The sequence below is a fragment of the Lampetra planeri genome, chromosome 2, assembly GCF_965212315.1.
Source record: "Lampetra planeri chromosome 2, kcLamPlan1.2.h2, whole genome shotgun sequence".
NCBI classification, from domain to species: domain Eukaryota; kingdom Metazoa; phylum Chordata; class Hyperoartia; order Petromyzontiformes; family Petromyzontidae; genus Lampetra; species Lampetra planeri.
In genome coordinates this window covers 23,256,777-23,279,949 of record NC_136108.1, presented here as the reverse complement: position 1 = coordinate 23,279,949, position 23,173 = coordinate 23,256,777, and the positions used below count along the sequence as shown (strand labels likewise).

At 52.1% G+C, this 23,173-nt stretch overlaps 1 protein-coding gene across 2 annotated transcripts in view; it reads right to left on the bottom strand.

Moving 5' to 3' along the window:
- Positions 1-23,173, bottom strand: part of LOC144730273 (uncharacterized) — an 88,509-nt gene that overhangs the window by 7,300 nt on the left and 58,036 nt on the right. For both annotated transcript variants that reach the window (XM_078610954.1, XM_078610964.1), the window contains exons 11-18: positions 19,777-20,741; positions 17,802-17,908; positions 15,459-15,561; positions 14,557-14,751; positions 13,855-13,986; positions 13,150-13,361; positions 12,046-12,092; positions 595-685 (exon numbers count right to left, since the gene is read on the bottom strand). In XM_078610954.1, coding sequence (XP_078467080.1) covers positions 595-685; positions 12,046-12,092; positions 13,150-13,361; positions 13,855-13,986; positions 14,557-14,751; positions 15,459-15,561; positions 17,802-17,908; positions 19,777-20,741 — 1,852 coding nt within the window. The remainder of the gene's footprint in view (positions 1-594; positions 686-12,045; positions 12,093-13,149; positions 13,362-13,854; positions 13,987-14,556; positions 14,752-15,458; positions 15,562-17,801; positions 17,909-19,776; positions 20,742-23,173) is intronic.

Genomic DNA, 23,173 nt, shown 5'->3' with positions numbered 1-23,173 from the left:
GTGCATATTTATCCCTGTCTGTTAATCTGTGTCCCCGCGCTGTAACCATTGGAACAGATAAGAGTTAATGAGTTTCTTGAATTGAGCAAGGTTATTGTGAGAGCTTGGGGAAAGAGGCGATGGGAAGGAGGGGATTCCAAAGTCGAGCGGTGCGAGTGAAGAAGCAGAAAGAAAAATGGTGTGACCTTCAGTGTTGTTAGGGGGCGAGTGGCTCTTGATTAAGTGAGTAGTTCACTGGGTGAGTTGGTGTGAGGAGGGTGAGTGAATGAGCAAGTGTGTTGTATCCTGTAGTGTGGTGAGTGGGTGAGGGGTGAGTGGCTTTTGAGTGATTGAGTGGTTGACCGGGTTCGTCGGTGATTGAGTGAATGAGTGTGTTGTTGTAACCTGTAGCATTGTGAGTGGGTGAGTGAGTGTGTGTGTGTTATTGTGACCTGCAGTGTGGCAATTGAACACAGTGTGTGTGTGGACAACAGGAAATGGTGAGTCTGGTGGACCAAGTCCTCAACGTGGGTGGAAGAATCCAAGAGTGAAGTTCACGGAGAACGCCAACCAGTGACACAGACACACGTACAAGAGCATCCATCACTGTGGCACCTGGATACGTGGCGAGCGCTCCCATGCAGACAGCAGCCATCACAGTCCATGTATGGAGAGGGGATCAAGGCTTGGTGCTCCTGCTGGGCCCCTGAAGGGAGACCGAGAGACAGAGAGACACTTTGAACCGCACTCTGCTACACACACGGCACTTCAGTACTCCATTGCTATTGTTATCATTCCGCTTGTTCACCCAGAAAAGTCTCACCGAGTCTGAAGACTGTTTTTCAGGAAGGTACTGCCAGGCTTTTGAAGTCAGGAGCAATGTTGATTTGTATGGAATGACCCTGGGGCACTCTTGCAAATGAGACTCTAACTTTATCTCTTGAGTTCCACTCACCCTGGTTACACCAAATCAACTTGACACTTCGATCTCTGCTGCATTTACAAATCAATCCCAACTCTTCCTATTACATGAATGATATTTTATTTGGCGTTTTACCCAGAAATGCTTCACTGGAGTCTCAAGACTCCTTTTCACATTAGGGGAGCGATGTTGCTGCTGTATGTGTTCCCAACTTAGTAATATTCAGGTAATGTTTCAGCATTGGGATGTTTGGTCAATACAGTTTTTTGTTTGTTATCGGAGGAAACCGGAGAACCTGGAGGAAACCCATGCAGAGTAGGAGGAGAAAACGCCTCGCAGAAAGGTGCCCCCATCAGGAATTGAATACAGACATTTCTTGCTGTGAGCCACAAGGGTTACTGCTGCACCACCACCTTGCCACCCGCTATATCAATAATCAATAGACTCTCGCCATGTTACATTCCAATTGCACGAGACTATCACGAAGGCGTTGTTTTCACAGCACCTTGCTTCGTGATAGCCTTGTGCTTTACGAATGACGAGAACACCAAATGCACTAAATTATTATTATTATCTATGCGATCCTTTTTTCCGGTATCAAAATTATAAAAAAAGAATAGGCTTTACCCTTTCCAGCAATAATACAGGAGGTATATTATTGGTTCTTTTGGTAAAGTCACGTAGAAGGGAAACAATAAAATAATAAAAATATAAAACAATAAAATTCTAACGACGTTTCGACTGCAACACAAGCAATCGTCATCAGGTGTGAAATCCACAGCAAGAAAAAATGAAAAAAATTTCAAATTGTCTTGCTGTGGATTTCACACCTGATGATGATTGCTTGTGTTGCAGTCGAAACGTCGTGAGAATTTTATTGTTTTATATTTTTATTATTTTATTGTTTCCCTTCTACGTGACTTTACCGAAAGAACCAATAATATGAATCCCTGCAGTCACGAAAGCTTTAAATCAAAATTTAATACAGGTGTTAAGATATTGAAATACCAAATAGACGTATATCACAAGAAAGTCTGCATTAACCACACATGCTTGTGGTAAAACATGCAAACACACATGCTCTGAATATATGCATTGTCTTTGAAACTGATTGGCCTACACCAGATACAGTCCTGTGGGCCCACCATCCGCAGGACAAATGGTGAGGGGCGGGTGCGATGCCAGTATGGCAGGGAGACAGACTGGACCTTAGCAATGGATACTGGCTATTGGGACGTGGAATGTCACGTCACTGGGAGGAAGGAGCCAGAGCTGGTGGAAGAGGTGGAAAGGTATCAACTAGATATAGTCGGTCTCACCTCCACACACAGCATTGGCACTGGAACCAAACTTCTCGATCAGGGGTGGTCTCTCCTATTCCGAAGTAACCCCTTTGAGAGACCCCGGGTGAGTGTGGGAATATTCACAAGCTCCTGGCTGGGTGCTGTTCAGTTGGAATTTGTTCCAGTTGTAATGCGAGCAAGGATTGAGGGGGGCGGAGTCTGGGTCACGTGAGGAGAGGGAGGAGTTAGGGTCACGTGGGGGAGAGGATTTAGGGAGAGAACCGGAAGGGGGAGTTGAGACGGAGTGAAACGGGAGGAGGCCACGCTGGGCAGTACGGGGAGGGTGGCGCGATCGCCACGTGTTGGGAGACCTCGGCACCGTCGGCCATCGGTGTCAGGGCACAGAGGGCTAGCGGGCTGTGGAAGGCTAGCTGCAGAGCGGAGCAGCAGGGTGGCTGCAGAGCAGAGCAACAGTGTGGCTGCAGGGCGGAGCAGCAGTGAGGCTGCAGAACGGAGCCGCAGGGTGGCTGTGGAGTGATCGACGGAGGAGAATCGGGCCTGAGCGAGGACGCCGTGGGAGCGAGATTTACATGAACCCAAATAAAGAACAACGGAGATCGACACTGAGAAAGAGTCCTTTATTACACTGGTGTCAGAAGTGAAACGGCATGTCAAAACAGCTCAGAAGAAAGAACGTCCCTGCACCATCTTCTGCAGCATCTTCTGAAGACGACCTCCCTCCAGCGGTGGCGCTACCGACGATGGAGGGGGGAAGCGACGCAGGGACGGGCGACGGTCCGGGGGTGCAGGACGTTGCCGCTTCGGTGGGTCCATCCACGCAAGTGGACGCTGATGAAGGATGGCGACAGGTGGCGGCCCAACTGGAGGCACTGAAGGCGGTGTTGACGCAGTTGTGCGACCTCGTGACGACGGCGACGACTTCGGGAAGGCTGAGCGGGGAACAGCGGGCCGGGGCCTTGCCGACGCCGTCAGCCCTCTCCACCACGCGGCACGAAACCGCCATCTTGGGCGTGGCCGAGGAGGAACGGTGGGAAGCCGCCATCTTACACCCTCCACCGCGGGGAGCCGCCATCTTGGACACGTTGCGGAGTGACGCCATCTTGTCATTGCCGCACGAGTCACCATCGACGGAGGACGGCGGAGCAAGGACCCGCAGCCATCATTTAACAACTGTTAAAGAGTTCTCCATCGGCGGGGATTGGAGCGCGTTCGCCTGCCGGTTTCAAGCGGCTGTACGATCCGCCAAATGGACGGACGCGGAGGCCCTGGAAGTCTTACCAACAACTTCTCAACGACGAGTCCGTCAGGTTCTTCCGCTCCATCAAGGCCGAAAAGAAGAGGATGTCTTTGAGGAAATGGCGGACGCGTATGAGCCTCCGGACGATGCTCATAGTAGATTCGTACAGCGGCAACGGGCGCCTGAAGAATCGCCGGTGGCATTCCGAGGCGCCGTTCTGGAACTGGCTATGGTCGCATATCCTGAGACGGAGCCTGATTTGTTGGAACCCCTCGTATTGGGCAAGATTCTGGAATTATCTAGAGACGTGGGGATCCCCATGCCGGTGTGCGGCCATGATAAGTTGACGTCCCGTGCTGCAGCTAAGTGCTTGGATGCCCAATTTAATCTTCGACGCTGGAAACAGGTGTCAGCTTGGACGGGGGGCCCCATCGTCGAAGGCGGTGCTACAGGGTGGGATCCTAAGAAGGCGGTCTACGTTCCTGACGACAAGGGTCCGCAGGAGTTGACGGCCGCCTCCGCCCAGTGGCCTGCTCGAGGGGGAGCGGGGCTGGGGTCCGGGCCGCCGATGCGGGAGCGTCGGGACAGAGGGGGTGCCGCGCGCCAAAACAACGTGGAGTGTTTCCGCTGCGGCCGTAAGGGCCACTTCGCCAGGGATTGTTGGGCTCGCATCCCGGGGCCGCCCCAGCAGGAGGCCTCGGCCACGGACGTGACGCGAAAGGACCATCCAGGACAGGCAAGTCGGTGCGCATCAGACACCCGGCAAGGCCTGTCACCTCATGCATCACCATCGCCGCGCGGTCCGTGTGTCGTTAACAACGGGGGGCCACCGATTGAACCGTGTCACTCGCTGACGCAGTGGCGGAGATTGGCACGGAGGGTGGTTGCGGCCACTACTGGGTCGTCCACTGTGCCTGGTTCTATTCAGGGGGTCGAGGTGCGTATTTTGGTGGACTCCAGTGCGTCCGCGACCATTATCTCAGACGTCATTTTCCATCTCTTGGGCATTCCGCCGGGGAGAGTGCGACCGGTTTATGACTCTTGCATAGCGGCGAACGGGGGAAGTATGGGCATTGTGGGCCGGGTGGACGCCAACATATCGATTGGGGGGGTGTCGGCTTCAGGGACCGTTTTGATTTCCAGGTCCCTCGCGGTGCCCTGTTTGTTGGGGACCGATTTCCTGGCAAAAATGCCCATTCAAATAAGAGTGAATCAAAATTGCATTGAATTACCGGGGGGTCTGAAAATTTCGTTCTTGCCGTCGCCCTGGGGCCACTCTGCCCCTGTCTGCCAGGTGCAGGCGCTCTCCGAGGGATCTGTTGACATTCCACCTGGTTCGCAGATGCTTATTCCGTTGAGATATCGGAAACCAATGCCTGGCGTTGAGGGAGCGGCGGGGGTTTTGTTATCACCGTCCACGGCTATAACGGGCGGCTCGGCGCTAGTTGGGGCACAAACGATTGTCCGGCCGGGCCAGCCTCCGTTTTTACAAGTGCTGAATGGGAGTGCGGAGAATGTTAACGTACCTACCTGAATTGTTTTGGCTCATGCCACGACTGCGTTCACAGCCCATGACGACCGGGGCCGCCGGGACATGGTAGGGGGGATTTCAGGCCCCACGGGGCAGGATGATCGATGGGTTGCCGAGTTGTGCGGGGAGAACTCATCCCTGACCGGGGAACAACGGTCCGCGCTTCACGTGCTGTTGCTAAGCTATTCCGACGTGTTCAGCTTGGATGATTTTGACTTGGGACGCACCTCCTTGCTTTCCCACCACATTGATACGGGGGACGCCGCTCCGATTTGGTTGAACTCGCATCGGTTGAGCCCGACGGAGCGGGATCATGTTCGCGGCGCAGTGGAGGACATGTTGGCTGCTGACATAATATCCCCGTCTAACAGTCCATGGGGCACGCCGGTAGTCCTTGTGAAGAAAAAGGATGGGAAACTGCGATTTTGTGTCGATTTTCGCAAATTAAACAAAGTGTCTGTGGCAGACGCGTACCCCCTGCCGCGTATGGATGATTCTCTCGATGCCTTGTCCGGGGCGAAGTTTTTTTCAACGTTTGATCTCTCCTCGGGATTCTGGCAGCTTCCCCTGGATGAGTCCTCGAGGGAAAAGACGGCTTTCCGTACGCCGCAGGGCTTATTTCAGTTTAATTGTCTTCCGATGGGCTTGAATGCTGCCCCCGCCACTTTTCAGCGGTTGATGGAGCTGGTGTTAACGGGTCTGGAGTGGGAGACATGTTTGATATATTTAGACGATGTCATCGTCTTTAGCCGCACATTTGACGAACATTTACAGAGATTGAAGACGGTGTTTGCTAGGATGCGCTCCGCCAATCTGAAATTTAAACCCAAAAAGTGTCACCTACTGCAACGATCTGTGCGTTATTTGGGACACATAGTCAGTGCGGATTATCGCAGGTTCGTTCTGAACTTTGCTATGATTGCTAGGCCCTTGCACCTCCTTACGAGGAAGGATCGGAGGTTCAGTTGGGGACCGCCGGAGGAAATGGCGTTTGAGGGCCTACGCGATCGTTTGGCGACGGCGCCGACATTGGACTATCCGGATTTTGATCGCCCTTTCATTCTGGATACGGACGCTAGTGACACCGGGATCGGGGCCATTCTGTCACAGTCCAAGGGCGGCGTGGAACGCGTGGTAGCCTATGGTAGCCGCGTGCTGTCCCCGGCAGAAACCCGCTACTGCGTTACTCGCCGCGAACTAATGGCTATTGTCTATTTTCTCTGCCAATATCGGCCGTATCTATACGGCCGTTCGTTTATTGTGCGCACGGACCATGCGGCTCTGCAATATGCCCTGAGAGTTGACCAACCATCTGGCCAACTGGCACGATGGTTGGAAACCCTGCAGGAATTTTCCTTCGAAATTCAATATCGGAAGGGGTCGCGTCACGCGAACGCGCTCTCCAGATTGCCGCAGGGGTCCCCTTGCGCTTGCGCGTCGGGTACGAATAGGTGTACACCAGTTCAGCAACCCCCGCGGCCTGTTGTGTCAGCTGTTGAGGTGCCCGAGGCTCCAGTGTGCCCAGGACCGGCCAATGGGGTTCTGAACCTGCCGCGCTCGGTATGGATTCGCGAGCAATTGCTTGATGACTCGTTGGGGGCTTTACGGAGTCGGGCTGCGAAGGGAGCGGGGGGACTGCTGTCCGGTGGGACGCCGGGGGATGGGTTGCTGATGTGGAGGGAGGGGTTGCACGACCGCTGGCGTCTGGTGGTACCGTCGTCGTTACGGCACGAATTGATTCGGACTCTGCACTGCGACACTCTATTACATCTCGGGGTGAAGAAAACTTTGTTAACGTTGCAGCGAGACTACTTCTGGCACGGCATGACGACGGATGTCGTCGGACACATTCGGGCGTGTCCCGAGTGTGCCCGGCGGAAGCCGCCTAAAAACCCATATGTGCCGCCGGTGCAGTCTATACAGGTGTCTCGGATTAATGAGTTGGTGGAGTTGGATATTTTGGGACCCTTCCCGCCATCCGCTAGGGGCAATACATTTTTGCTGGTCGGGGTGGAATATCTTTCCCGCTGGCCGATGGCTTGGCCCTTACCCGACCAGTCGGCGGCGTCTATCACGGACGCGTTCCTGTTTGGATATGTAATGGACAAAGGGGCGCCGGAAAGGCTGCTCACGGATCACGGGCAAAATTTTTCTTCTAAATTGTTGGCGGAAGTGTGCGCTGCTCTGGGAACCAAGAAGGTTTGTACGTCTCCCTACCACCCGCAGACAGATGGCATGGTGGAACGGCTTAATCGGACGCTGTCGGCCATGCTATGTCACACGGTTAACGAGAAACAAGCTGATTGGGATTTGCATATCCCTGGGGTACTCTCCGTGTATCGGATGACGCCTCATGCGTCCACAGGGTATTCTCCATTTTTTCTAATGTACGGCCGCGAGAATGTGCCGCCGGTGGACGTACAGCTGGGTACGGGGGCAAAGGGTCCTGTTAAGCCTCTCCCCGAGTACATTCAAGACACTGTTCAACGCGTCACCGAGGCACGGGAGGGGGCCCGATTGGCTACTGCCAAGACCCAAGCACGGAACGAACGTTGCGCCCGGCGCTCGAATGGTAAATGCCCCTGGCGAGTGGGGGACATGGCCTGGCTGCACTGCCCGCAGGTGCGGGCGGGGACCTCCCCTAAGCTGCACAAACCATGGCAGGGGCCGGTTAAGCTTATTGAGGTTCCTAACCCGCAGTCCGCGCGTGTTCGGTTCGGATCGCGGCGCTGGTACGTCCATACGTCTCGGTTGAAACCCTACGTGGCCCCGCTGACGGATGCGTCATCTCCTGATGTTGCCTTGCCGGTGTCTGTTGCATCCGACGCACCTCTGCCTTTGCCTGTTGACCCTGCAAGCGCGCCTGTCGTGCCTTCTACAGACGAACCGGCCGTGACACAGGCGGATGCAGCGAATCCTGCTCTGGGTGGGCCTACCACGGCGATGGGGACACTTGACCCCGCTGCCCCTCCAACCGCACCACAGACAAGGTTGCGGGAGACCCCGGACTCGGGTCTCTCTGGGGAACGGGACCTTGGCGTTGACGGGCCTCCAACAGCGGCGGGCGGTTCTAATCCCGTCGCTCTTAAAACCCCGTCGCGTTCTCGGTCTGTGGGGGGCCGCCGCCCGTTCGGGACGGGCCGGCGACCCGCACGCGTTCCAAATCCCTTTCCTTTCGTTGATTGTGTTCTTGTTCTTGTTGTTCTTGTTATCGTCTTGTTATAATCTCCGTTGTCCGGTGATGCCCGATGGTTAAAAAGTTGCTCACATTATTTTATTCTGTTGCAGCCGGGGACGGCTGGGTTTTTCATCAGGGGGGGGGGGGGGGTGGTCGTGTAATGCGACCAAGGATTGAGGGGGGCGGAGTCTGGGTCACGTGAGGAGAGGGAGGCGTTAGGGTCACGTGGGGGAGAGGATTTAGGGAGAGAACCGGAAGGGGATCGGGGAGTTGAGACGGAGTGAAACGGGAGGAGGCCACGCTGGGCAGTACGGGGAGGGTGGCGCGATCGCCACGTGTTGGGAGACCTCGGCACCGTCGGCCATCGGTGTCAGGGCGCAGAGGGCTAGCAGGCTGTGGAAGGCTAGCTGCAGAGCGGAGCAGCAGGGTGGCTGCAGAGCTGAGCAGCAGTGTGGCTGTAGGGCGGAGCAGCAGTGAGGCTGCGGAACGGAGCCGCAGGGTGGCTGTGGAGTGATCGTCGGAGGAGACGCGGGCCTGAGCGAGGACGCCGTGAGAGCGAGATTTACACGAACCCAAATAAAGGACAACGGAGATCGACACTGAGAAAGAGTCCTTTATTACACAGTGGATGAGAGGGTCACCTCAATGAGACTTCGGGTTTCAGAAATGAAAACTCTGACTTGTCTGTACTTATGCACCAAACAGCAGTTCAGGGTATTCGGCCTTCTTGGAGACGATGGGTGCAGTGCTCGATAGAGTGCCGCCTACTGACTCTATAGTCTTACTGGGTGAATTCAATGCTCACATGGGAAATGATGGAGATACCTCGAGAGGCGTGAATGCAGGAATGCCCCCCTGATCTGAACCCAAATGGTGATATGTTATTTGAATTCTGCACTAGTAACAGAATGTCAATAACAAACGCCATGTTCGAACACAAGGATGCTCATAAGTGTACTTGATACCAAAGCACCTTAGGCCGAAGGTCAATGATTGACTTTATAGTCGTATCATCGGACCTAAGTCCATATGTTCCGGACACTCAGGTGAAGAGAGGGGCAGAGCTATCAACTGATCACCACCTCATGGTAAGTTAGATCCGATGCTTGGGGCACCGACCAGATAGACGTGGAAGGCCCAAACTAACAGCGTGGGTTTTCTGGGAACGTCTGCCAGAAGACCCAGTGCACAAAGGTGTCAACTGCCACCTCCAGGAAAACTTCTACACTCCAGGGGAGGTCATTGACATTGAGTCCAAGTGAACGATGTTCAAAACCTCAATTGTCGATGCAGCTGCGAAAAGGAGATAGTCGAGAGGTGGAAGGACCACTTTGAGGACATGCCCTCTTCTAAGGAGGTAGCCCTGGAAACAGCTGGGTAGTCGGATCCATTACGCTTGCTGAAGTCACTGCGGCAGTTGAGGGCCTTCGTAGCAGCAAAGTTGCTGGGGTGAATGAGATTCGCCCAGAGTTGTTAAAAGTGCCGGACAGTGCAGGACTGTCGTGGTTAATACGCCTCTTCAATGTTGCATGGAAGGCAGGTACAGTACCTCTTGGTTCCCATTTTTAGGAAAGGTGACCAGAGGGTATGCTCCAACTATAGAGGGTCACACTCCTTAGCATCCCAGGTAAAGCCAATGCCAGAGTGCTGGACAGGAGGCTATGCCTGGTGGTCGAGCCTCAGATTGAGGAGGAACAATGAGGATTCCGTCCGGGTAATGGAACAATGGACCGGCTGTTTTTGCTCTCACAAATATTTGAGGGGTCACGGGAGTATGCTTCTCCAGTCTACCTCTGCTTTGTAGAGTTAGAGATGGCATATGACCGTGTTCCCCGCAATGTCTTTTGGTAGGTGCTTCAGGCATATGATCTACAGGTGCCGCTTTTGCGTGCTATCCAGTCCCTCTAGTCCCGAAGAGAGAGCTGTGTCTGTATTCTTGATGTTAAATAAAAGCCTTTCACTGTGGGTGTTGGACACGCCAAGGGTGCGTCTTTGTCTCCACTCCTGTTTGTGATTTTCATGGCCAGGATATCAAGGCGCAGCCGAGGTATAGAGAGTATCCAGTACGGGTGCATGGAGGTGGCATAGCTGCTTTTTGCAGATGATGTTGTTCTCTTTTCCTCGTCAGTTTGTGATCTCCAGCGTGCACTTGAATGGTTTGATGCCGAGTGTGAAGCGGCTAGGATGAGGATCAGCACTTCCACATCTGAGGTCATGTTTCGCTCCCGGGAGATGGTGGACTGTGCTCTTCAGGTGAGAGAGGAAAAGCTGCCCTTAGTGGAGGAGTTTAAGTACCTCGGGGTCTCTTTCGTGAGTGATGGTAAGTGGGAGCGGGAGATCGGCCGGCGGATTGGTGCGGCAATTGCTGTATTGTGGGCGCTGTATCGTTCCATGCTAGTGAAGCGAGAGCCGAGTTCTCTTGTTTTACAGGTCGATCTATGTTCCCACCCTCACCTATGGGCATGAGCTTTTAGTAATGACCAAAAATACGAGATCGCGGGTATGAGAAGCGAAAATTAGGTTTCTCTGCAGGGTTGCCGGACTCACACTTTGTGATCGGGTGAGGAGCTCGGTAATCCGCGAGGGCCTCAGAGTCGAGCCACTGCTCATCTGAATCGAGAGGAGTCAGTGGAGGTGGTTCGGGCACCTGGTAATGATTCCACCTGGTAAACTCTCCCTGGAACTCTACCTGGCATGTCCCACTGGGCAAAGACCCAAGGCCGACCCAGGACACGCTGGTGGAACTATGTCATTCGGCTGGTCTGGGAACGCCTGGGAATTCCCCAGGAAGAGTCTGTCGCCAGGAAAAGGGAGGTCTGGACCGCCCGACTCAATATGCTGCCGCTGCAACCTTCACCAGGACAAGCAGATTGAGAAACGAATGAACGAACAGATTTCTTTCATTTCTACGTGACTTTACTGAAAGAACCAAAGAGTAATTCCTGCAGTCACGAAAGCTTCAAATCAAGTTTGAACCACCTCCACAGGGAGGATTTCCACACAACTCACACTTAACTTCAAATTTAGCAATCTTTGGAAGAAAGTAATCAACCAGGTTAAGTGTTAACGGTTGTGTTAGCCGACTGTGTTGCATTGCATTACATTTCTAAGTTTACTAGGTTTGTTTCCTCAACTTCCAATTTCTCTTCCTCTGCCGCTCTGATTAACATGCTAATTTCTCTGCCCCCCCCCTCTCTCTATATATAATGCCTCGTCACAGAGGCGTTGTTTCTCTGTGTGTCTCTGTGTGTGTCTCTCTCTGCGTGTGTGTCTCTCTGTGTCTCTCCCCCATGTGTCTCTCTCTCTCTCTGTGGCTGTGTTTGTCTCTCTCTCTCTGTATATATGTCTCTCTCTGAGCTTGCATTTATTGACACCTGATGATGGTTGCTTGTGTTGCAATCGAAATGTCGTATTCTATTATTTATTTTATTTTATTTCTACGTGACTTTACCGAAAGAACCGAAGAGGAACAGATATAGCTTCCTTTATAGCATTGTATCACTGGTGTTAAACCAAAGAATGCAACATGACAAACAGTACAAGGACAATGCAAATATCAAAGCATGAATGGCTCCGGTTGAGCAGTTATATGGATGGGACCCTTTTCGCTGGTATCAAAATTATGAACAAAAAATTGGCTTGATCCTGCAAGAATAGCGGAGGTGTTAAGATGTTCAAACACCAAATAGACACCTATTGCAAGGCATCAAGTCTGCATGAACCACACAGTTTCAATGACTACGCATATATTATTTGCATGTTTTACTACAAGCACGTGTGGTTAATGCAGACTTGATGCCTTGTGACTATAGGCATCTATTCTGTATTTGAGCATCTTAACACCTTCTGTATTATTGCCGGGAAGGGTGAAGTCTCAATAATAATGAGTATTACCTGGGAGCTGGTAGTAGAGCTGCCTGTCATGGCCTTGCAGCTGAAACCTGCCGGGGAAATTGGCATCACGCATGATAGCACAGAACCAACAACACCAACAGCATCTTCCATTACCCATGAAAAGGCGGTGACATCACCACAGGACTTGTGCCAGGCCAGGTGCACTCCGAGGCCACGTGAAGTGTCGAAGGCCCGCTAGCAGGTCACAGGACAGACCCAGGTGCCATGGGTACACTGTTATGACTGGCAGATGCACCACCTATGTCCCCCTACCGTGGCAATTTGCTGTATTTTATCCGCCTGGTGCTCTGCTTGTTGTTGTGAGCATCGCTCCTCCACCCTCTGCTGTTGTTGGAGGGCGACTGCCCCCAACTGCCCAGTAGCATCCTTCATGAGCCTCTTCCATAGAGGCTGATCTTGACACGGCTGGAACTGATTTTCATCAAGTCCACTCAGCTCCACATCCTCCTGTACCGTATCAGCCCATCTCTTCTCCAGCCCGTGCCGAGCCCATTTAACCCCCTCTATCCGGAAAACACAGAAGATGCTTGGGCAGCACACGGTGGCTCGGCTGCATGACCCAGCCTCCACAGCCCCGCACAGAACCACGCATGGGCATACGCGTGACCGTGCGTCTACCCCTGCCCTGCTCTTTATATGCATTCAGGAGAGGCATACAGAGTCATGAGTCTTTTTCAGTAAGGTCCTGCATTTTAAAAATATATTTTCAGTCAATTAATGAGTGTTTATTATATCCTGTGAATCCAGAGCGTCAAGTGAATACACACATTCGAGAGGAAGGGGGGCAAACACTTGTTCCCCATACAGCTGGAAACAGACAGCAATCAGTCCCCTGGCTGTACTGTCTGCTCCTGGCGAGCCAGGGTTGGGCACCTCCTCGACGTCCACGGGAAACGAGTTTCACAACAACCATCGCTCTTGTTGCCTCGACACCGCTTGGTTAAAGCACCCCCACCCCTCCCCACTACCCCTCCACGCCCCCGGTCCTCCCCGCCCTCTCCCCGACAACCCATTACTGCCCCCTCCCCGTCCCATCCCCCTCACCGCCCCCTCCCGACCGGACGGTGGCGGTGCCTCCACTACCTGCGTGCGGCCATGACGGCCCTGACGGCGATGCGCAGCCTCTTGAGGGCCGTGCCACTCTCCGCCGTCGCTGTCGTCGTCGCCGTCATCCCCCCCACACTGTCTCTCCGCCCCAACTCCCAGCTGAGCGCGAGCAGCAGGTACTGCTTCTGGAAGACGAGTGATCGCCGGTGTCGCTCGCTTTGCAGGAACTGCTCGTACACCTCGGCGAACTGCACCAGACACGTAGCCGGAAATGTGCCGTCAAGACAAAGGCACATTGTAGCCTTTACAGATTGTTGGGGTAAGTGGTGTTAGTGAGTAGCAGGGCCTATGAAGGCCGGCACGACACATGAGGGGCTGAGTGGCCAACACCACACCAACTTCGTCTCCCCTTGTGGCAATGTTTTACACACCGCACTGGGAACACATTTGAGGCTGTTTCTACCTAGGGGAGGCCTAGGCCCAGTTCAGATAATCGTCACTGGTGTTCGTGGCGAGGGAGCGATGATTGCCCTGCATCAACCCCAACTGGGAACATGAAGCGAAGCAGCGGCTAGGCGCATCTCCGGGAGGACTGTAGTTGGTATTGCCTACACATCCCAATGCTGAGAAAATAATCTTCAAATTACCCAATTGGGAGTACACAGCAGGAGCTGCAACATTGCCCCCTACTGTGAAAAACTTACCTTTGTTCATAAAATCAGGAGGCAGTGACTCTCGTACCTTGCCAGCTGGCACGTACGGCGTAGGGATGCGTCCAGACTCAAAAGGGTCTTGCTCACAATCCTCCCTCTCCTCTTCCTCCTGCACGTGGCTCCCATCGTGAGCCTCTCCCACGCCCGGCTGACCGCTGGCCTGTGGGGGGTCAAGGCACAGACCAGGAGTCCATCGCCCACACATCTGACTCGCTGGGCAAACGCTCAGCGTGGAGATGACCTAAATTTATTCAAAATACAAGTTAAAACAATAATGATGAGACGAACAATTGGTGTTTTTATACAGAGCAGGATTCATGGAAACTGCACAATTCACAACACATGGGATTTACTTATATACTTTCTTTAAATGTATTTATTTTAGTGACTTGCTTACCTTTTTCCTATCGTCGATCATCTTGTGTATTGTTTGTTGTTGTAAATTGCTGACACCACCCACTACTAGATATTTGTGAAATACCTTCATAGCTCATCAGATTCCTCAAATCTAAATAAAGATTCTGATTCTGAATTTGCAAGTGTTTTGAATTTACAAAAATTTGGACCGTGATGTCAGTACACGGTGCTAAGTTACATCACACAGAGCAGTCATCGCTACTCCCCACTGGCAGACTAACGCCCCATCACAGGCTAGGTGCCGAGTCACCTTGTGCCGCACAGGGACAGCTGCCACCAGGGATGCCCCACTTCACATGCCGCCGTCACTCACGTGGCCACCAGGCTCCGAGGTGGCCCGTCGTGCCGGGTGGGCGTTCCCAGCGTGCCCATTCTCCCTTTCCATGGCGAGCACGGTCCGGCGCAGGGCCGCCTTCTCGGCGGTGAGTGAGCACACGTGCTCCGTGAGCCCCGCCAACTGGCGCAGCAGCTGGCTCAGCAGGCTACTGTCCCCTAGAGGAGCACCTTGCTAAAGCGAATGACACAACGATGATAGGACGGCAACACGACGACGACATGGAACACGACGACACGGACAAGACAACAGAATAACACGCCAATGGCACAAAGATGACAAGACGACGAGACAATGATGTGGACACAACAATGACAAAAAGATGACATGACAATGACATGGACACAACATGACGCGACAATGACATGACGATGACTCGACGACGACAAGACGATGACGACATGGAGACATTTGCAGGCCATGTGCAGTCACTTCGTGCCGCACAGGGACAATTGTTACTGGAAGCGCGCATTCAAATGTTAGAGATGCGGTGTAAGTCGCTTATCGCATGTAAAGCACTCTGACACGGCCAGGCATAAATACACATGGTGTTGGCCAAACATCGCAATGTTGAAAACTAACCTGCAAATTAGTAAATTGAAATCACACAGACCAGCAGCAACATTGCCCCCTGCTAATGAGTCTTGAGGCTGTCCTGTATAACCATGCATTGTGGTAATCATCATGACGGCGTTAATTATGGTTGAGCGTGCGACGCCCTCGCACTGACAGCTGTCATTGGCGGTGTACTTTTAACATTTGAAATGAGAAGCGACACGTTTCTCTTATCACATGCGAAGCACTCTGTTAAATGGGACTCATGATCACAACCACCACAACCACTACATCCAACGCCATGTCGCAGTTCCCTGTGCTAGTACCTGGGCGAGCTGCAGGTTGACGTGAACCAACTCCTGGTCAGTCTGCCTGATGCGCGTAAGCAGCATCTTAACATCCTCATCCTCCAGGAGGCGCTGATGGAACCTGTCCGAGCAGAGACACAACGAGGGCGGGCAGCAGCGTCGTTATACACGACATTGAACCTCGATATTTGATCATTTGCTATTGGGGAGAATTCAGCAAAGCTGCACTTTCAGCAAATACTGTATATTAGTAATTTGGCATGAGCCGAATTGCCGTACTGAATGGCCCAATTTCGGAATACATGTAGAATGACGCCATTCGCCACGTCCTACCAGCAATGAAGCCTCCAGTGCAGTGTCTTCAGTCTCTGGATATTCTTCCACAGACACCTCTGTCAGCAGTCAAGTGCCACATCAGCTAACATCGTCTGACAGCGAGTAATGTGGTGTAAAAGTGTTAAATAATGTAGTCTTTAAGTAAAAAAGTTGTTAAGTAAAAAATGTGAAGTTTAAGTTAGTGTAATTTTGTGTTTAAGTTATAATTTAGTGATAAAAGTGAACATACATACAGTAGGTGAATACTAAGTGCATTAAGCCCTCCTCCAAAAGATCTGTCACCTACCACATCCTCCTTCTTCATCTGCGGTGCTGGTTACTGATGGTAAGTGTTACTGTTTTTGGAAAACAAATTTCGATTTTTTTTTTATTGGGGCAGGAGGCATTGGGAGTGCTATTATACATCATTCGGAATATTTACGTGTTATAACGGCACGCGTTCCGCTTTATTACAGTGCGCATTATGTGTTGTGCGAAACGTGTTCCCGAATGGAAGAACCCACTGAGCTATGTAGCTCTTTTTCAGAAGCAACCTGGCCACAAATGATAGTTTAATGAAGTTGCTTATCATGTGGAAATGTATAGCAGCCAAATACTGTAAACGCATGCTGATTATAAATGGAGGGAAAAACCGTAAGACCCGGTGAGAAATCCACGTGACCACGGGGAGAACACGCAAGCTCCTAATAAATAGGCATCAGGGTTGGAATCGAACACACGACCTCCTACAAAACAGGCGAGGTAGATTACATGCGGCGCCCCCCACAGAACGGGCGAGGCATCGCCATGTTGACGATTGTGCGAGTTCATCCAGGACGGCCTCAACTGTTTTTTCAGGAGGTTCCTGCCAACTTTTTTGCATTAGGCGGCAATGGTCCTGCAATAGCGTAAATTTCAAATAATCATTAATCATTAGGATGTTTGACCAATGCCAGTTACATTGTATGCCTGGGATGTAATTAGCATTAAATACGCTAGATAAACTGAATTTCTTATTATTATTATGTTTTTTTTAATCATGGGAGGAAACCGGAGAACCTAGAGAAAACCCATGTAGAACAGGGGGAGAGAATACAAAAGTAATGCATAAAGATGCCCGAGTCTGGAATTTAACTCAGGTGCTTCTTGGTGTGAGGCGCGATTGTCACTGCTACGCCACCAGCCTATTGACCTTTGTGCCAGTGGAGTCGCAGCTCTTTCCAAGTGCATTTGAGGGCTGTGTGACTCATGCACCGCCGTTGCCTCTATTGAGGCTTTAAAACAAATAACTGTTCAACTGTAAACACGTTGCGATGGCATCACGATGGCATCACGTGTGTTGACTGGGAGGCGCACTATGCTATCACAATTGTAAACGGATCCAAAAATCTCGTCTTAAAAAAAATCTAAATACGTTAAGTGCTTGGTCAGCGCGGGGTGTTGACACAACGCGTTTTAGCTATAACGCGGTTCTTCCATTCGGGAACACGTTTCGCACAACACATAATGCGCACTGTAATAAAGCGGAACGCGTGCCATTATAACACGTAAATGTACTGTAACGCAGAACGTAAACCACTGTAGTGCGGAACACGTGCCGTTCAAACGCGGAATGATACCATTATAACGCGCAACACGTGCCGTTATAACGTCATTTCTGAGCGGTTGACTACTAACTACTTTCTTGAGCTGAGCGGTACAGTGATACAGTATGTGTAATGATAGAGTAAGGTGGTGGTGTACCCTCAGTTATTTGTCACGTGATCTCACTTCGTGTGCGTAGTACATGGTATCTTGCCAAACTTTATCATGACATTATTTATGGGAAATTGTTTTCGCTTTACGCATTTTTAAATTAACGCAGCATCGACTACTACCGCGTTAAATGGGGACTTACTGTACTTCATATATATTTTTGATCTAAAACTCATACGATGGCCTTTGCTAGCGAGCTGAGTTGTGTCCCTTTGATTAACGTGGAGATGACCTAAACCCAGCGGGCCGCTTGGAGCGCCGGCCCTGCCCCCACGTGCTTGAGCTTCGCACCTCTCCTCGTTTTCCTCCTCCTCCATGCCACGACCCGGCCGCTGCTCCACGTCTCCATGGCGATCTGCACTGCCATCGCCGTGGGTTGTGCCCTCGCCCTCCGGTGGCTGCGGAGTCGGCACAGACCGCGCCTGTTACACACTGGCACACTGCGTGCAGTTTACTATTATACTCTTTGGTTCTTTCGGTAAAGTCACGTAGGTATGAAATAGAATAAATCACGACGTTTTGATTGCAACACAAGCGGTCGTCCTCAGGCGAAAAAAATATAATCCAGCAGTGGAACTGCAAAAACCAGTGAGAGAGCAGTTACAACAAGGTTATATATGTGTCGATGGGCAAGCAAGCGGGGTCTGAGCTGGAAAATAATGCCATCCACGGACGCAAGCACGTTAGTTGTGTTCATTTGGGAGATTAGGGAGAGAGGGATTAGGGTGGGAGATTAGCATGAATGAGCTTCCGTCGCCGCATAAGAGTATCATACCTGCATATGCGCACAACAGCAGTGTTAATGAGAGATTAGCACCATGAAAGTGCAATCCAAAGGACATGTGAGCATGAGAGTGCAATCCAAAGGACATGTGAGCATGAGAGTGCAATCCAAAGGACATGTGAGAGATCTAAGAGAGAGGCATAGAGAGAGAGAGTCGGAAATAACAGCTGACATAGGCAGGTAGGATGGAAACATCACAGTCAGTTAAGACTTTACCTGGTTAATAACGTCCTTCCAATGATTGCTCAGTTTTTACCCATCCTCTCGGTTGAAGTTGTGTCTGTGTTTATATATCTGGATGGCTTCATGAACAAATCTCTGAAGGTAACCGGTAAGTTTGCAGAGTACCTCCATCTTGGAAAAATGAATTTCGTGTGAGCCCACAGCGTTAAAACAACGATCAGCAACGGCAGAGGTATTGGTCCTACCGTGTTTCAGATCTGCCTTGTGTTTACGAACGCGGTTCGAGAGATGTCGTTTCGTTTCCCCAATGTAACTGCTGCCACAACCACAACTCAGTTTGTAGACGCCAGGGTATTGCATGTGTTGTCATCAAAACGTCGTGATTTATTTTATTTTATACCTATGTGACTTTACCAAAAGAACCAAATAGTATGGATTCCTGCAGTCACGAAAGCTTCAAATCAAGTTTACTATTATGCTTTTCCCTCCTTGTACCCTTCCACTGGAATAAACTTCCCCTGTACATTAAGTAGCACTGCCCATAGACTCAACACTGCCTATAGACTCAGTACTATCCGTAGACTCAACAATGCCTGTAGACTTGACACCTCACCATACATTAAGCAGTCCTGCTCCTTAACTTCCTTCCATTCCTCTCTTAAAGTGCCACCTCTTCTTCCCTTTCCCATCCACTCCTTCCCTCCCCTATAGCCCTTTCGTGACCTCTGTTATGGTCACTCATTCCTCGGCCCTTGGACTGCCTTTGCCATCAAAATCATAACTGTTGTTTACCCACGAAAGTTTCACTGAGTCTCAAGATGTTGCTGCTGCTGTGTGTAATCCCAGTTATGTAATTGGCATCATCAGTATATATTGGTCACTACCAGTTACATTGTATGGTTATTAGCCACAGGAGGAAATCAGAAATCTTGGAGCAAACCCATGCAGAACAGAAGGAGCGAATATAAACTGCACCAAGAAAAGTGCCGATGTTTACACATCACAACAGGTACTAATTTGAGGATGAGTCGACCTAGGGGAGGACTAGGACTGGTTCAGATAATCGTCACTGGTGTTGGCTGTGAGTGGGAATCGAACTTGGGTTGCCATGTTCGTAGCGTAGCGCACTAACCGCTATGCCACCGGTTAACTGGGATCACATACAGCAGCAGCAGCATCGAGCCCCCTCCTACAGAAAAATTGGCAGGATCCTCCTGAAAAAAGAGTTTTGAGTCCTGACGAGGCGTTCCTGGGTGAACGAGCATCATGAACGATGCTGCTCTATGTGGACCGGCTCACCCGTGGGTCTTGCTGCCGCGCGTTTTCTTCAGAGCCGAGTCCGTCGCTCTCTCTGCCAGGACCCAGCTGCTTCACTGAGAGCTGAAGCCCGTCGGCCACGTCACCCATGATGGGGCGGCCCTCGGGGGGCCCTCTCTGCCCAATGCCGCCATCTTCTCCCGTCAGACGTGTCGCCACCGCATTCAGGTCGTCGCCTTCAGCCTGCACCGGCCGTGCATGAGACCGCTGAGGTCCATCGCTGCCCACCGGAGCTTCGGAGTCGGTGTGACCGTCGGTCTGAGTGGAGGAGGAGGCGGTGGCGGCCGCCTCCCCCAATGCGGAACGCTCCTGCAGCTGGAACCTCAGCTCCTGCACCTGATGACCCATTGCACCGATCTCACTGTCTTTCTCTCGGATTGTTTCTTCAAGCTCTTCTACGCGCTCGTTGCTTTTTGACAGAGCCCCGAGGTTGGCGTCATCATCCACGTTACTACTATTATTATCATTGTCACCATCACATCCCTCGTCATTCCCAAACTCCTTCCCGGGGGAGTTCACCGATCCCTTTGGTGCATCTTTATCAGAGAGCTGGCTGCTGAGCATCCCATTCCCAGCCTCATTAGCAGAACGCTCTGGCGGACCATTCAAGTCCCCTTGTGTCAGGTTATTTCTCAGAGCCCTGTTGTCACTTTCCGTGGCCTCCAGCGGACTCCTCTGCCGCGCCATTTCCTGGATCTGCCCGTGCAGCGTGTGCAGCTCGGAGGCCATGTCGGAGACCTGGCCGTGCAGGCTATGGACCTCCTCCTCGCGGCTCTTCAGCTGCACCAGCAGAGACTCGATTTCCGAATCCTTCTGAGCCATGAGGGAGCCAAGCTCCCTTGTGTCTGCCTGCAGCCTTCCGAGCCGCCCGTCCGCCGTAAATTTTGGTTCCACGGCATCTCCTTCATTGTTATCTCCTTCGTTATCTTGTTCGGTTTGACGCTTCCCTGTGAAGGGTGCAAAGACATGATTCGCTTAACAGAAACATTCAAGGTAAAAAGATCAACTTTTGATAGATTTACTGTCATTGCGACCAATGTATGTGAATATATAATTTAGGTATTACATAGAGAGAGTCATTGAGCAAAGCAATCTGGTGAAATAGGAGTTAATGTCGTTCAGCGTAGGCTGATGTGATATTCTTATCTGATGTATATTTATATCGTGCCTCTAATTAAGGCAATATATAAATCTATATAATGACAAAAACAAGAATACAGGAGCAATAATACAGGAGGGGTGAAGATGTTTAAACACCGAATCGGCAACTATTTCAAGATAAGATCTGCATTAACCACACATCATTTTCCGTGGTAAAATATGCAAACAAATATTTTTTGATCATGTTATGCATTATCTTTCAAACAGATTGGCTTACACCAGAGACAGCCTACTTAATGGCCTTGTCTCACCAGTGTCCGACCAGAGAACATCAAAAAGTACAAGTGTAATGGGTTGAACTGAGTCGCAGATGGAGACTTGGAGGCAACACATTTATTCAGTTCCAACATACGGGGTAACTTCCCCTTAACAGAATAACAATCTAAGGTGGTGACAATCAGGCTAACTATACTAGTTACAACGTAACTGCTACTGTAGTGACATAAGAAGGGAGGGGCTGCTGGGGGCTCTGGGCTCCCGGGCGGGTCCAGACGCTTAAGCCTCTGGGCGCCAGGCGCTGGGTTCCCAGGGGGTCCAGACGCTTAAGCCTCTGGGCGCCAGGCGTTAGGTTCCCAGGCGCTTAAGCCTTTTGGCGCCGCAAACGGGGGGGGGGCTGTGTGTGCTCTGTGGGATGTCTGGTGGCGCACACGGCCCCACCCCTCGTTGGACTAGGCATAAAAAGGGGAGCTCCCTAGACGATGGGGGCCAGTTGTAACTCAAGACCCAAGACCCACGACCAGCCATCTGAAGACCCTGGGATGTTGTGAGAGCGAGTGGTGGGTCTCTGGAACTCCCGACTCTACGACCTTGTGAGGGCGAGTTCCAGAGCGTAGCCAGAGTAGAGTATCTAGGCTGTGTACCTAGGCTGTGTACCTAGGCTGTGTACCTAGGCTGTAACAGAGTATCAGGACTGTTGGAGTGTTGTGTTGTAATAAAGAAGTTACATCTACAAGTGTCTCCGGAACCCGTTACATTTGGCGTCAGAAGTGGCAATGGAGACAAGAAGTAAGCCACGTACCTTCAGTCCTGACGGCGATGTTGAAGAGCAAGCGGCGACGGGGCAGCCAACTCGGGCCGACAACGACGCCGCACCGCCGGCTGAGCAGTCGTCCACCACACCTACCGATCCTCCTCCAGCGTCGGGAGCAGCAATGGAGGAAACGCTGCTTCGCCTCACCGAGCTGCTCCACGCCACCGTCTCCATCCTGGACGACATGCATTGCTCACAGGCGGAGACAGGAGGGAGAGAGGCGGCGCAGCGGCCGTGCCATTCCGCCGGCTCCTACACAAAGATGGCAGCCGTTCTCGCCGCAAATACATCCGGGTGTGTCGTCACTTCTGCCGGGGGAGCAATGACCGCTGGGAGCGACGTCACTTCCGGGCCCAGCGTCGGCCAACCCGACGACGCCGCGTCATCAGCGCTGCGTCCCTCACCGCCGGGTGACAGCTGTTTGCAACCTAGCAACGCCGCGTCATCAGCGCTGCGTCCCTCACCGCCGAGTGACAGCGCTGGGAACGCGAAGCCAGCTTCAGCCGGGTTGCCAGGCAACGAGCGCGGGGCTCACATCCACCAACGCCTGCCGGCACTCAAGGCATTTTCTTCAGAGGGAGGTGAGTGGGCAGCGTTCGAACGTCGGTTCGTCTCTCTTATAGAGACGTCCGGCTGGTCGGAGTATGAAGCGCTCCAGGGCCTCCCGGCCATGCTCGACGACGACTCCCTCGCAGCACTCCTTGCGGTGCCACGGGCAAAACGTGCCACGCTCACGGATGCCCTTCATCAGATGCGGCTGATTTATGGACCCCCATCCGAAGCACGTCACCGCTTCGATGCGAGGAGGAAGAAGGCCTCCGAGTCGGCGATGGGGTACCGCAGCGCGCTGCTGGCCATGGCGCGGGTTGCCTACCCTCGCATGGATGAAGACGCTGTGGAGGCACTCGTGCTGCAGAAGCTCATGAGCTTGGCCCGCCAGCTTCGAGTTGCCATGCCGACAGCCGACGACGACGACGACTTCACGTCGCTACGTGCTTGCCAGGTGCATCCAAGCACACCTACATTGCGATGAGGACACGACCATCGCCGCCTGCGCAGGCCCACCTGATGCACAAGCCTATGACGTGCATTCGGGGCCTCATCAGGCCTTCGCGGCAACAGAAAATCGCGGATCGTCCAACTGGCGATCCCAGCGAGATCACCACCAGCGGGACCGGCCAATCTCGC